The sequence below is a fragment of the Natrix helvetica genome, assembly GCF_964273705.1.
Source record: "Natrix helvetica genome assembly, chromosome: 7".
Lineage (NCBI taxonomy): Eukaryota > Metazoa > Chordata > Lepidosauria > Squamata > Natricidae > Natrix > Natrix helvetica.
The window spans coordinates 45,587,199-45,601,391 of NC_138558.1; the positions used below are offsets into that span (position 1 = coordinate 45,587,199).

The window sequence follows — 14,193 nt, forward strand, 5'->3', positions numbered from 1 at the left end:
ATCAGCTATTAATGACAATTTTTAAAAAGAAACGTATTAGCAGTATTAATAAGCTTTTATCATGGTGATTGCTAATTGCACTAGAGATACACAAGACTCACTAGGTGACTTACTCAGGCAAGTTTATTTAGATATTTACCGTGTTTCCCCAAAAATTCGACAGGTCCCGATACTAAGCCCAATTGGGCTTTTCAGCACATGGGTTAAAATAACCCCCACCAAAAAATAACACCCCCCAAACTACTTAAACGCATGCACGAGAGACAGCAGGCTTTTCGGATGTTCACCAAATCTGAAAGGGAGGGATAATGCCGGGGGGTGGGGGTGAGAAGAAAGGAGAGGGTTGTGATTTTTTTTTTTTTTTGCACATGTTTAAATGTGTCACATTTTGCATCTGGGTCTCCTTCAGCCTTGTGTTGGATGGTTGCAGCGACTTGGGGGCAGAGTTCGGGTAAGCACATCCCCTCGGTCGCCATCCACTACCTCCAGGTTGGAGAAGTGGGAGAGGAAACTTGCCCCCAAAGGTTGGCAGAGCTCTGGAGAAACAACTTGTTCTGCCCAACCCATCACGTGTTGTTCGGTGGTCGTGCAGGAGTCTGGCAAGGGAAACCCAACAGCCCTGCCACCCATCACACACCCCTCTATCTCTCTCTCCCTCTCCGCGTGGCCCCTAAACTTCTCGGGACACTGCCTGGCAAAGCCCACGCCAAGCGGGTGCGGTGCCTCCTTTTGACAGCCAGGCTGCCTTTCTACCTTTTCGTTATGCCCAAACAGAAATTGCTGCTCCCACGGAGGGAGATCAGTTTGACTTTGGGAGCCGCGTTTTGAATGCTCCAACGCTTGTCACGGTTGACAGCTATCGCCTCAGTTCTTATCAGACAGCGGTGAGGTTTTTTGTCTTTCCTTGCTTTTGGGAGCCAACTTTGGCGGACGTGGGACATTCCACGCTGACTGACAGCTCTCACTGCGATTGTCATTGAGTAGTGACAAGGCTGCTCTTAGAGGAGTTTGAAGCCTCCCTTGTAAGTAGAGGCAAATGTCATCTATTCCCCTCTACAAGAGGAAGAAGAGGCTGTGTGAGTGGGGAAGCTTGGAGGTGAAAGGAGGGGAGAGGCACTGAGAAACTCTCCCCCCCACATCCCAAGCACAATGCCTGCCTCATCTCTGCCCTGTCCAGCTGGTGTGGCTCTGCTTTTTGCAAAGAAAAGGAGGGGAGGTGGGGAAGTCCCAAGGCAAGAAATGTACCTTGCAGGATATCGAATATCCCATTAAGCTGAGCCTCCCCCCTGACTTTCCCTCCTTTCCCCTCCCGCCCTCCTCTCTCTCTCTCTCTCTTTTGATGAGCCCGAGCTGTCACAGCCAGCAAGCCAGCTTCATTCACTTGCTTGGTGGTGCTGTTTTTCAGAAACTGAAGCGGAGCCTCATAGCCTGGCCCATCCCCTGCCCGCCCCCCCGATAATAAGTCCACAGCCATATTTCGGGGGTCAAAAGAAAATAAGACCCTGTCTTATTTTGGGGGAAACACTGTATATTCATATATACGCATACATATATATAGCATATGTACGTGTGTGTGGGTATGTATACTTACATGTGTGTCTATAAATCCCACCTTTATTTTGTTTACAAATAACTCAAGGGGTTGAACAAATGTAGCACACCTTCCTCCTCCTAGACCAAACTGGCTGTCATCTCACAGACTGTCACTGTGAGAATAAAATTATAGGAGACACCTTCCTCCACCCCCGCATATTTTGAGTTCAGAGAAAAATTAGGATATAAAGTCAACAAATAAGACATTATTTCATTATTGCAAACTTAATTCTGAGTCATACAGCCTTCAATTGATACTAATGTAGGCAAAAAAGAACATTTTTCAGCTTGAACTACCTAAGTAATTAATTAGCCAAACATAATACTAAAAATACTTTAAAAACATACTGTTTTGACATCCAGGCAGCATGCTCAAAAGTCAACTCTGTACTTCCTATTTTTTTCTTGCATAGATCTATATGTTTCCTAAACTGTTCAATTGCATCCAGTGGTGTATTATGCTGAAAACACAGGCGACAGATCTAAAAAGAAGAGAAATTAGAACACTTTATAAAGGTTAGAAACTCAAATTCAGTATAATGAAATTGTATATTCATGTAGCAAGCCATGCCACTTTTATGTTTTTATAGGAATCTTTCTATATCCAACCCTTAAATACCTTCATATGTTAAGTGTGCTAGGGCTATGAAAATAATCAAACTGAAAAGGCTAATAATTAAGGACTAAAAGAATGGATTCCATTCATTCCCAAATAATCTAGATCCGTGATGGCAAACCTATGGCATGCGTGCCACAAGTGGCACGCGGAGCCATTTGTCAGGGCACGCGAGGCGGGTCGTTTTAAGCGCTCCGAAGGCATCAGGGAAGCCTCGGATGGTCCCTGAAGCCTTCGGAGGGCTTAAAACCACCCTCTGAGCAAACCGGAAGTGACTTCCGGGTTGCTCGGAGGGTCGTTTTAAGCGCTTCGAAGGCATCAGGGAAGTCTCGGACAGTCCCTGAAGCCTTCGGAGCGCTTAAAACCACCATCCGAGCAAACCGGAAGTGACTTCCGGGTTGCTCGGAGGGTCGTTTTAAGCGCTCCGAAGGCATCAGGGAAGCCTCGGACGGTCCCTGAAGCCTTCGGAACGCTTAAAACGACCCTCCGAGCAAACTGGAAGTCCGTTCCTGTTTTTTTGCGCTGCAGAGGCTTCCGGGAAGCTCATAAAGCCTCCGGAGGGCCTGGGGGGGGGCTCTTTTTGCCCTCCCCAGGCTCCTATAAAGGCTCTGGACCCTGAGGAGGACGAAAAGTGGCTTTAAAAAAGGGTGAACTCAGCTGGCCTCGCGTGTCCTGACGTTCGCCATCACTGCAGTATATGAAGAAAGGTCACGTGTTTAGCAGAAACCTTTTGCCTTGCTTTTCTACCCTTACTGTCTCCTCACCCAGCTTCAATGTATTCCACAGATTATCCTAAGATTTACATTGCCCTCAAATTAAGAAACTCTATTGCAACTACCAAAAAGATAGCTAAATGTAAACAAAGCAAAAAGGGATGAATTATAAGTGATTTCCCAATAAGGCTATCTGTTAAGACTTCAGATTTGAAGACAAAAGGGCAATTTAGAGCATATGCGGGCTCCCATACAATTCATGGAAGACAAAGGTACTCCGAAGAGTTCTCCACATGCTCTGAACCATTGTGATTTTAAATTTTAAAATGCTGCAGAAGTCTAGAACAAATGGCCAAATCTTTGCAGTTTTCACATCAACTGATTATATCAACATTTTGATAATCAACTTTTTCTTAAATCAAAGTAGCAACACTTAGAAGTCCCCATTTAAAAGTTCCACTGGCAGTGAATTTGAAGAAGTGCATATTGCAGTCACTCAAAGTAGACAATTTGCATCCCACATGTGGCTCTTGGGAACCTTGGTCATTCTTTATCTTCGAGCTCCTGAACTACCATCTCTGTTGTCTATGGAGATTCTTAGTCATCTAGGTAAAAGTCCGCATTCTGGACAGAGAGAATCACTAGTTTGAAAGAGGAGTAAAAGAGGCGATCTATGTTAAAATTAAACAACACTCTCTCAACAGACAGGAAGGAATATCACCTATCTCCTGTTTACAACACAATCCTTTCAGCAGTTCCAAGAAGATTCCAGACCCATCTGCATTGATTTAGATGACCCTGAGGGCACAGATAAACCCACAAGTGGCCTCAATGGCTCTCAGAAAGAGTGCTGAAAACAAGATAACAGCAAATGAATCCTTCCATCTCCCACTCCCCATTTAGTCAGAACTGGAGAAGCTTCTTGGATAAGAGCAAAACGTCTTCCTCAAGGAAAAAACAAAGCCCAGTTGAGATTTGAAAAGGCACTTTTGAGATACTCTCTCCGATGTATAAACATTTGCCATCCAAATGCTTTATAAGCTAGAAGGATCAGGATTGTAACAGCCAGTGTGTAGTCTCCTTAGTTAGAAATTGCACTGGCACCTTCCTGTCACCCAACTGACTGGTTTTCTGAGAATTACTGACATATGGTCAGCAATACATCGCCTATTATCGTATTCAAACATCAAGGATAAAAATGTTCTTGTCATATATATGTTTCTAGATATCATCTACAAAATTTTAATACATGTATAAATTGGTATTATTCTACCGTTAGCCTAAAAGTAGTACAAGTAAAAATAATATAGTTGTTACCTTGTAATTTATAAATCCTGCCATAGTCTTGATTTCCAGCATATTTGTTTCATGAGCTCTCAATTCATGTACAAGATTAAAGGCAGTTTTGTAGTTTCTAAACATAAAATAGTATTCATTTGGAATATAAAATACTATTAAACAATCCCAAAATCTCAAAGTTTAAATGATAAACATGGTAACCTTAACCCTAACTCTAACCCTTTCCTCAGTCAACAATTTTTCCAAAAGAGCACTTTTTCATATCTTTCAAGTATTCCACCATTTAATTATTGCCATCAAATTGGTGTCAACTCTTAGGTACATTTTCTCTAGGATGAATCCCACTGCCTTTTGATTTATTTAAGAAATTAAAGAATTGTGCTCATCATGCTGAAATGAATCAATATTGCTGATATTATACCATAAGGCAGTTACTAACTTTGAGTGAAGTTATTTGAGAAGAACATGCAGTATGTACTTAAAACCTGGAAAATAGCAGGTGGTGATTTAACAACTACCACATACAAAATCTTTCCACTCTTCTACCACCCATTCTCTGCCTTCGATGAACAGAGACCTTCACTTACTACTTCAGAATTTGAAAAAAAAATACTTACTTTAGAGCATTTAATGTGTCTTGCTTCAACTCACTGAAGAATGCTATTTTGAACTGGTGTCTAACAAACAAAAGCTGCAACATAAAACCAATTTGCAACATTTTAAACTATGTTAATTTTAACTATAACCTTTCTAATGTAGGCAACATTAAATAAGGATCAGTATCTCTTCATACTTAGCTAAATAGTAAGCCTGACACGTTTTCAGTGGATTTCAATTAATTTTGTTCACTAGCATAAGCTTTATTTTTGCTGCTAGATTGCACTTTGTAATTTGCTTTTATAGGGCTTCTAAAATTTGCATTTGGATGTTTTATCATTATATTTTATAATCTCTAGGCAATTTTAGTAAAACAGCAGGATATAAATAATTTTCCCAAACTGCTTTTCATTTCTTCTTTATCTTTTTCTGATACACAAACAGATATACAGATGCAAACACAAGTCATTCCTTCTTCCATTTTTCAATATAATGAAACATTAATTTTTTAATCAAAATAACAGTAAAAGTAATATTTCTTGTTAACAGAAATTAATAAACGACAGTACTGAAACATCACAAGAATGCCTTTGTGAATAAACTTTATTTTAATCGTGGTTTACCTAATGAAATGTCAATAAAGAAAATATTCTATAAGTAACTCTTATACTATTACCTTTTAATAATGTTATATATTTGTATTCTTTAAGATCTTACTTCTAATGCTTCATTAATAGTAGTTTACTTTATCAGTAATCTTAATAATACCTGATGTGTTGTTTTGTTCAAATATTCTTTATGAGATTTTACTCTTCGTATTTCTGTGTAGTAATAGGTCTGAGCATGTTCATAGAAAGCATTTTCTAACCTATGAAAGAAAATTGCATAATTTTTTTAGAAACAAAAAATAGAGACATATTTCAGAATATATATAAAATTACAGTTAGGGAAAGTCCTATACAGACTGATAATATTTCCCTGAAAGCATTCAAGTTATATTTATATTTTGCACTAAACTCCTTCCAACTATTTAAAGGATTTTAAAAGAATGATCTATGTTAACCATCCTTAAACAGTTACTATTTATTTAATGAAAATAATCTCAACTGTCTTTCTCAACTATTACATGCTTTATTTGGGGAGGATAACTACTTCTTCCCAATACTTAATAATTTTCACAAATATTTATTTAAAACTTTGTTGAGAAGTTCTCAGAAGTACAAACAGGAAAAAATAAAGAATGGCAAATTACCACAACAAAGTATATGCTTTATATGCTTACCTAGGAATTAATTCAGAAAATGTTTGTTTTAATCTGATATCCAAATAGACTATAAAGCCCATACCTAATGAACTTGTCTATGAAAGCTTTTAATTGAAGAGTCACTGAGAAACAGATATGGGGGTGAGGGGAGATTACTAAACAATCTTGAAAGACAACTGGATTGATGTATTTGTATGCACCGTAGAATAGATAGAACTGTTAAATAATTTATATAAATAAGTTAAATAATATACACAAATATTTTCAAACACTTTATATTTCTTGGCCCCTAGCAACTACTTTCTGACAGCCCAGATCAAAATCTTAATGCTTACCACCTCAATTTTATTTTTAATTTGAAAAATAAATAAATGGAAAATTGACATACTGTAACGCAGTCAATAGCCTCCAACATCAGTTTGTTTTGTAAAAGGTTTCTGGGCTAGACTTTGTTCTTAAAAGGAATTATGGGAAAATGAAAATAATGGATTGCTATAGCTCAGTACTTTGTTTTGCTAAAAAGAAGATAAAGGGAAGCTAGATATAGCAGAGAAAGTTCAGAAGAGTACTAGGGATGGCTGATATGTATGAAATGAAAATTATGTGATTTCTGGTTTGTGTTAATATTTTTGTGAATCTGTAAAATTTCATCCAAAGCAGGCATTTTATTCATTTTTTTAAAATCCAGACTTTATTACTTTATAAATTAAAGCAGCAAACAATAACACTCTCCTCCTATTTTCCCCACAACAATTATCCCATGAGGTGAAGACTAAGATAGATTGGCTCAAAGCAACAGTAACAGTAAAGTTCTGGGTAACCTCTGTTCCCCCTCAGTGTAGAAGCACGGCATGCTTTTGAAGGGGGAAGACCTTTTATTTGACTTATTTCAATATTATACTCTCACCACAGGATTTCTGTACTTTTTGAATTTTGCAAAATGTTTGGAGTTTCTTTTTTAAATTTTTACTTTAATCTTGGATTGAAATATACAAGCAAAGATTGAGGGAGGCTGGATGGATTTATTACACCTAACCGGAAATCACTTCTATTTGGACTTTTTTTGGGAAAACAGACTTATTGTGGAGACTAAATCTATTATGTTTAATTTGACAACAATTGATAAGAGATGGCAGAAAGAAAGAAATGTGGCTATTTGATCCAGGGTGAATTATTTTAAACTTTTGGAATGATTTGGGATAGATAATATATCATAGTAAACTTTCTATTATAATGGATTATAATAAAATATTGTTAACAGAGAATTTTGAAACTTTAATATTGTCCGGCTGATGACCTCTTTCTATCCGTCCACCACAGAAAGTGTCCTCACATATTGCATTACAGTATGGCATGCTGGTTTAACAGCTGCAGACAGGAAGGCACTACAAAGAGTGATCAATTCAGCACAAGAAACCATTGGTGGCCCTCTTGACACCACTGGATGACATCGCTAGGTCTCGATGCTTTAGTAGAGTAGGAAGATACTCAGTGATGATTCACACTCTGGTCAGTGTCTCTTTGCACATCTACCATCGGGCAGAAGACATCAAAGTATAGCCAGCTGAACAAATAGGCTTAAAAAGAGTTTCTATCCTTGGGCTGTCAGACTTTTAAATACAACCATAACCACTCCATGCACACGCGGAAACATATGACCAGTTTTTTCTTTTTCTTTCTTTTTTCGTTATAAAAAAAATTCCCTAATTTTACTGGTACAGTTTGGAATAGAAATATTTTTTTGGTAAGATATTCATTCTTATGATTGCAATTCTTCCAATCAGCTATAATTGTAATTTAGCCCAATTTTCCATGTCCTTTCGTATTTGTTGTAAAGATTTTGAATAATAGTCTTCTTTTATGGTAGAACATTTGGCCATTAGCCAGATTCCAAGATTTTTTACTTTTTTAACTACTTGCATTTCCAATACTCTAATTCCTCATTTTGCCTTTATGTCAGATATTTAGTAATTATCGGTGTTTATTTTTTATTTATTTTTAAGCTTGCAACTTTACCAAATTCCTCTACTTCATAGTAATGTATTAATCATTATTCAATTGGGGGGGGGATAATATATGTATACAATATGTTGCCTTTTCATGCATCTTTTTTCTTTTTTTAATCTTGATTGTTTTGTGGATTTTTTCCTTTTTTATTTTTTGGAGTTTTGTATTTTAACCTTTACTTCAAAATAAAAATAGATAATAAACATTTTAAAAATTCATAAATGCCTCTAGCGGAAAAATGTTTTAGATCCAAGTATACTTTTGGCAAGGAATTTCATCCTTTTTTTCCCTTCAATCACTGAGGGACATAAGGGCTTAATTGTAATAACCTAAAAGTGTAAGCTTGGAAATGACGTTTGAGTAGGATTCAGAAAAAATAAAAGTAACAGCAACTTAACACATCTGTTTTAACTTTTCCCTTAACAAAATTAAATTGCCCCAAAAATGGAGAGGGAACTTTTTTCCTACTTAATTTTGATGGAATAATCTTGGGGCTCTGGAGTTGCTAGTCCCAATTTATGTCAAAAGATAAAATCCATGTAAAAAGTAAAGAGTTATTTTAAATTGTGAAAGGCATTGTTATACCAATTACATTACAGTAAATTGTACTGGCATACTTCTAAGGATATCAACAAGATTTCTGCCTCTCAAGAAGTACCGTATTTTTCAGAGTATAAGATGCACCTTTTTCTCTCAAAAAAGAGACTGAAAATCTGGGTGCGTCTTATACACTGAATACAGCTATTTTTTTGTCTCATAAAACCCCGCCCCTTCACCAAAATGGTTGTGCACAGCTTGTAGGAAGATTTCAGAGAGCTCCTGGGGGCTGGGGATGGCAGAAATGAACAAAAAATGGGCCGTTTTTTGCTCAATTTCCCCCCCCCCGGCCCCCAGGAGCACACTATAAGCTTTCTAATGCCCTTTTTTGACAAAAAAGGGCCCATTTTTGCAAAAAACGGGCAGGTTTTTTTGCTCATTTTTGCCCCCCCCCCCCATCCCGAGGAGCACTCTACAAGCCTCCTAAGGACTATTCATGTCTTTTTTTGAAAAAAAAAAAACGGGCCTGTTTTCGCAAAAAAACGGGCCGTTTTTGGGAGGTTTGCAGAGTACAAAAACTTTTTTTTTTAATTTGCCTCTTCAAAACCTTGGTGCGTCTTATACTCCGAAAAATATGGTAATACAAAAAAAGCCTATATTTTGCATTATCTGCTTACCTTATAATGTAACCTACAAGATGATCAGTGTGTGGCAAAACAAATAGGGACTTTCCAGAGAGGTCACAAGCATTACATAAAGCTGCTGCCCTTTCTGAAGCAGTAACATCTTCTCCTAGAGCAAATACAGACAAGTACATTAAAAAATGATTTGAATGATCTTAATTCAAATATTCACAAACTTTATTATGAGGTATTTAGGAAACAATGAAACAACTGAAAACAGCCATACAAGATCAAAAAATGTGAAGAAAACAGTACATAGAATCACTGATAATCAACATGATTATCAACAGTATCAGCATCACCATTCAAGGAATATCGATGTGTTTTGTCTCAAACATGTATTTCTTACAAGTAATAATAAAAGATTATGCCTCTTCAATTGAGCCAATTTAACTAATCTAGAAAACAAAGAAATGTTAATAAATAGAATGAAGGGTATCTAACTGCACAAGATATGACCTTCAGCAGAGAACAAATATCTTTTAACCAATGTTCTCTCTCTGTATATCTCAGAAGGGCAAATTCTGCTCAAAACAAGCATTCTTACAGATATCCAAGTCCTAAGACATGCAACACGTTGAATTGCACGCAGAAAACAGAAACTGGTAATGAATGCAGCTCCCACAACATACATTATATAGGAATATCAAAACAGTTGCATTCATATGCAGACCACTGCATGTTGCACTACCTGTCATTTCTAGGTGGTCCTATGTAAAGGAAATCAAATAATCCAGCCATGAGGAATAAAGACATGAGTAGCTATTACTACTGTCTCCCACTCCAGGAATGATCTTAACTGGAATACAAGCCCAAGTTAAGCAAAACTCCTTAGGGCACACATTGCAACTCTTCATCTGGCATAAATTGTTAGCCTGAAATGATGACTCATCTTACTTTGGGAGATCACAAGCCTAAGCACAAATAAAACTGGAATTGTCTTGTAATCAGTTGGCTTTTAAAATAATAGCCCGCTGTTTGATTTTTAATTTATTCCTCCCCTTACAAACCCATATTAACTTCCAAACACAAGGTCAAGACTTCCACTGTATCTCCCATTCAGTCTGGAGTTGTATAGCCAAGTACTATCAGTACTGATGATACCTTATCATCTGAGATAGTAAAATCAGGGAGGGATCAGCCCTATGGCAATCCAGACTGAATGTCCAAGGCTTGATCTCTCCTTCCACTCTGACTACAACCACTCCACTAGAAAGAATCAGAATTACTGCTCCTCTGCACACAGCTGTAATCAATAAAGATAAGTATCTGTAGCTCAGGATTGAAATGAGGGGTCCTTGGTTCTCTCTGAGCTTGCTTGTTTTCTTTCCAGCTGTTAACTCTTTTATTCATTATGCAAAAGCTGAAATAATTAACTGATTCATTCCATAGGAAAGGCTGATCCATTTTATAGGCTGATGGCTTTCAGACTATAGCAAATAATTATGTCCAGACTGATCCAAATTTCTGATGTTAACAATTGCTGTAAAACAATTGAGAGCAACTGGCTTGATGGACAGTTCTTTCAAGTTAATTTAAATGAATGAAGCATTTTCAAAAGGAGGAAGAAAAAATCTTTCCTCCATGAATTTCTATATTGCAGACTCTAATAGTAACCAAAGACTTTATTAAAAGATTTCCTAAATGTATCTTGTATCTATATCTTTTCTTGTCTTAAATATTTTTCCTAACAAGTAAAATTATACTGCAAAAATATCAAGTTACAAATTGTAGTTGTATTATAAACAAAAAGTTCCTGTTTATTTTAACACATATAGTCTTTTCTGCCCTTAACAGAACTGCTTTGATTGTCAAAAATGCAATGGGGCAAACTTTTACAAATCTGTTTCCAAGAATATCCAATCATCCAGGACAATCCTTCTTGGTTTATTGAGGGGAAAGTGTCCTGCTTTCATTGACAAAAAATTCATAAGTGGAAGATGAATACTGGATTCCAACCTAAATCATTTCCAGCTGTTTTCACTGGTCATATTTCTGGTCACTAAACAAGAATAACATTCCACAATTCTTTACATTAGCATGTTTCAGTCACACAACTCTAGTTAAACTGTATTTTACCTGGAGGTAAGGGAGTTTTCTTCTGAATTAAAACTACAGCAACTTTTGTGTTTCGGCCCTGCAAACTCTGCCTGAAAAAAATAAGACATCAAGCTAACCAAAGATTATAAAGACTTAACAAACTAAAATTTATTTGTGCTTTCAGATGGGTAATAACAAATATACAGATTAAAAACTTCACAAGACTTTAAAAAATGGTGTTTTATTTGCCACTTAAGATTCTAAAGAGGAACTGCAGTGTAAGACTTTTTACTTGACTTGTGCTTTAACCATGGTAAAGCTTTTATTTTAAAGAAGCATTTAGATAGATAACATCTTCTATGCTAAAACCAGAAAAGTGTGAATTATATCTTCTTTCACTCTTCAGTATTACTGTAAAACAATATTTTATAGAATACATAAAATAATACCTGACAATTTCAACTCTAGTAGCACACTCCGATTGCTTTTCTTTCCACTGTGGCTCATCCCAGTCTAGCTCATAAAATACCACAACAAGCGCAGGAACCAAATTCAGATGCTTGTTCATCCAACCTGTTTTCAGGATACCCTTTGGAATGTACCATTCATATGACAATCTCTGAAAAGTTGAAAAATGGCATCATCATTACTGCAGACAGATGGCTTTTTTTTGGGGTCCCTTCAAGTAAACATTGACACCTGATGACTGCCTGGACTAATCTTTATATTTTTCTTGGCAAAATTTCAAAAATCATTGGGCATTGCTTTCTTCTTAGAGCTAAGAGACAATGACTGATATATAGCTGGCTTCATGCTTAAGGCAGGACAAAAACCTATCGTCTCCCAGTTTACACTAAGAGCTAGCTCTCTATATTTTTCTTCCCTACTTATCATTTAAATCATAAAATGCAAATGTATAGCATGCGTTTTGCTAAACTTATTCCTAATGAAGCTGGTTTAAAATTATGTTGCATTATTTCTTCAGCTTGATTTAATATAGCTGCACATCAACAGTATGTTTTGTTTAGGTCATAATCAGAGAAAGTTTCCAGCTTATTTAAGGTGTTAGGTTTGTTTTACTTTATAGTTCTACCTTTTCTTTTGAAAGAATTACTTTACCAATGTTAATTCCAAAATAACGCTGGAAAAAGATTAATAGTCAAAACCAGAATTTAAACATTTGACTCTCAGTAAAATAAACTTACATTAAAATATTAATTTACTTTACATTAAAACTCTTACTGTAAGATTTAGGGTAATACCTTTACTCTGCATTTCGGATACTCATGATCACCAGGAAGTACTTTAAAAGAAATTGGTACTCTGTCTGCTCTCCTATTTGCACAAAATGCATCCCAGACAGCTCGATGAACAGCATTATATACAACATCCAAACCGGTGAGTGCAACAAAGGCCATGGGTCGGCAACATAGTTCCACTGGAAAATCCCACTGTGAAGGGCTCATATTGACAGTTCCAAATATACTCTGAAACTTTAAGCAGAAAAATATTCAAAATAACTTTATTTATAAATATTGTAATATGTAGAATATTTAAAGTTGTTCTTCTCTAAACATGTGACAAGCAGACATAAATTCATGTGTTTCTGTACAGCAAGCTATAAAGTTTGAGAGTATGAGACTGAATAATTCTAAATTCTACTAGACATTCCACTGCAATATTGTGTTTCCTAACCCTAAATTGAACCAGGTAGAAAAAAATTCAATCTTAGGCCACAGCCTAGTTTATAAGTCTTCCTGAGGTTATCTGGAGGGCCTTCGAAAAATTACTCACCTGTGAACTGTAAAGACATTCAAATAAATGTATTAAGGAGTCCTACTTATTCATGTCAAATATGGCTACATTTATAATCTCCATAATACACTTATTTCTCGGTAATTTTTCAAGATTTGGGAAACCATGGCCATAAAATAAAATCAATAAACCTTCTAAGGCAGAAAAAGGCAGCCCATTTTCAGATTTATCACCAAACCATATTTCTATTATTTTGATTTATTTGGTTCCATTTTACATTAGTACGTTGTTTTGCATTCATTTATTGCATAGTAATGGCAGTCACGCAGGCCATGCAATACAGGCTAAAACACATCGAGGGGGGGGTTACACGTCATATAAAGTAAGAATATTCTTTTGCTTTTCTACTGCATGAAGGCCAACACTGTGGTTCGCAAATTACGGTTGACGGTTTAATATATTTTCCAGCAAACAGTGATTTATTCTATTCCTCAGGAAGAAATAATTTAGGCAATTAAATAAAGCTTGCTACATTCATGCTCAAAACCAGTCCAATGCACTTAGTAGGTCTTCCGTCATCTCTGATTAAAGTGCCATTTATTTTAATAAGTATAACTAAGTCTGAACTTATACCGCTTTTATTAAAATCTTCAAGTCTCCATTTCGGGTTCCACGTAAATGAGGCACCCCTATGAAACCGAAATGCTTTCCGAAAAACAATGACAGAACGTCCTGTATACAATTTGAATCTATTTCTCAGCCGCCGCCGCCCCTTTGCCTAAGAGGATCTCTGCTCACGCTGCAAGCTCCGTTGCGACCCCGTTCTCAGTTCCGCTGCCTCGCACTACGACCTCCCCGGGTATGGAAGGAGCACCTCGCCGTCAGCCTTTGGTGACACAATCCATACGACAAGCGGGTGCAGAGGAATACTTGGAACCGAAACCCGAGGCCTGTCTGAGGAAACACCTAGCAGGCGGATTAAGATTGATAGCCATAAATGACCAATAAGCACGGTGGCTCCTGAGCGCCTGGCGCCAACTATTGGAACGCGCTAGGAGATGGGCAGAGCTAAAGTGCCGTGAAGCGGCA

At 36.9% G+C, this 14,193-nt stretch overlaps 1 protein-coding gene across 2 annotated transcripts in view; it reads right to left on the minus strand.

The window, feature by feature from the left end:
- The window catches only part of TRAPPC11 (trafficking protein particle complex subunit 11), a 39,846-nt gene extending 25,685 nt beyond the window's left edge, over window positions 1-14,161 (minus strand). The window contains exons 1-9 of one of the 2 annotated variants that reach the window (XM_081959822.1): window positions 13,903-14,161; window positions 12,612-12,842; window positions 11,799-11,968; window positions 11,389-11,459; window positions 9,304-9,418; window positions 5,587-5,686; window positions 4,839-4,912; window positions 4,240-4,336; window positions 1,942-2,075 (exon numbers count right to left, since the gene is read on the minus strand). In XM_081959822.1, coding sequence (XP_081815948.1) covers window positions 1,942-2,075; window positions 4,240-4,336; window positions 4,839-4,912; window positions 5,587-5,686; window positions 9,304-9,418; window positions 11,389-11,459; window positions 11,799-11,968; window positions 12,612-12,815 — 965 coding nt within the window. In that variant the 5' untranslated portion in view covers window positions 12,816-12,842; window positions 13,903-14,161. Of the gene's footprint in view, window positions 1-1,941; window positions 2,076-4,239; window positions 4,337-4,838; window positions 4,913-5,586; window positions 5,687-9,303; window positions 9,419-11,388; window positions 11,460-11,798; window positions 11,969-12,611; window positions 12,843-13,737; window positions 13,839-13,902 lie in introns of those variants that run through there. The other variant, XM_081959823.1, reaches the window with a different exon arrangement.
- Between the last annotated feature and the right edge of the window lie 32 nt (window positions 14,162-14,193).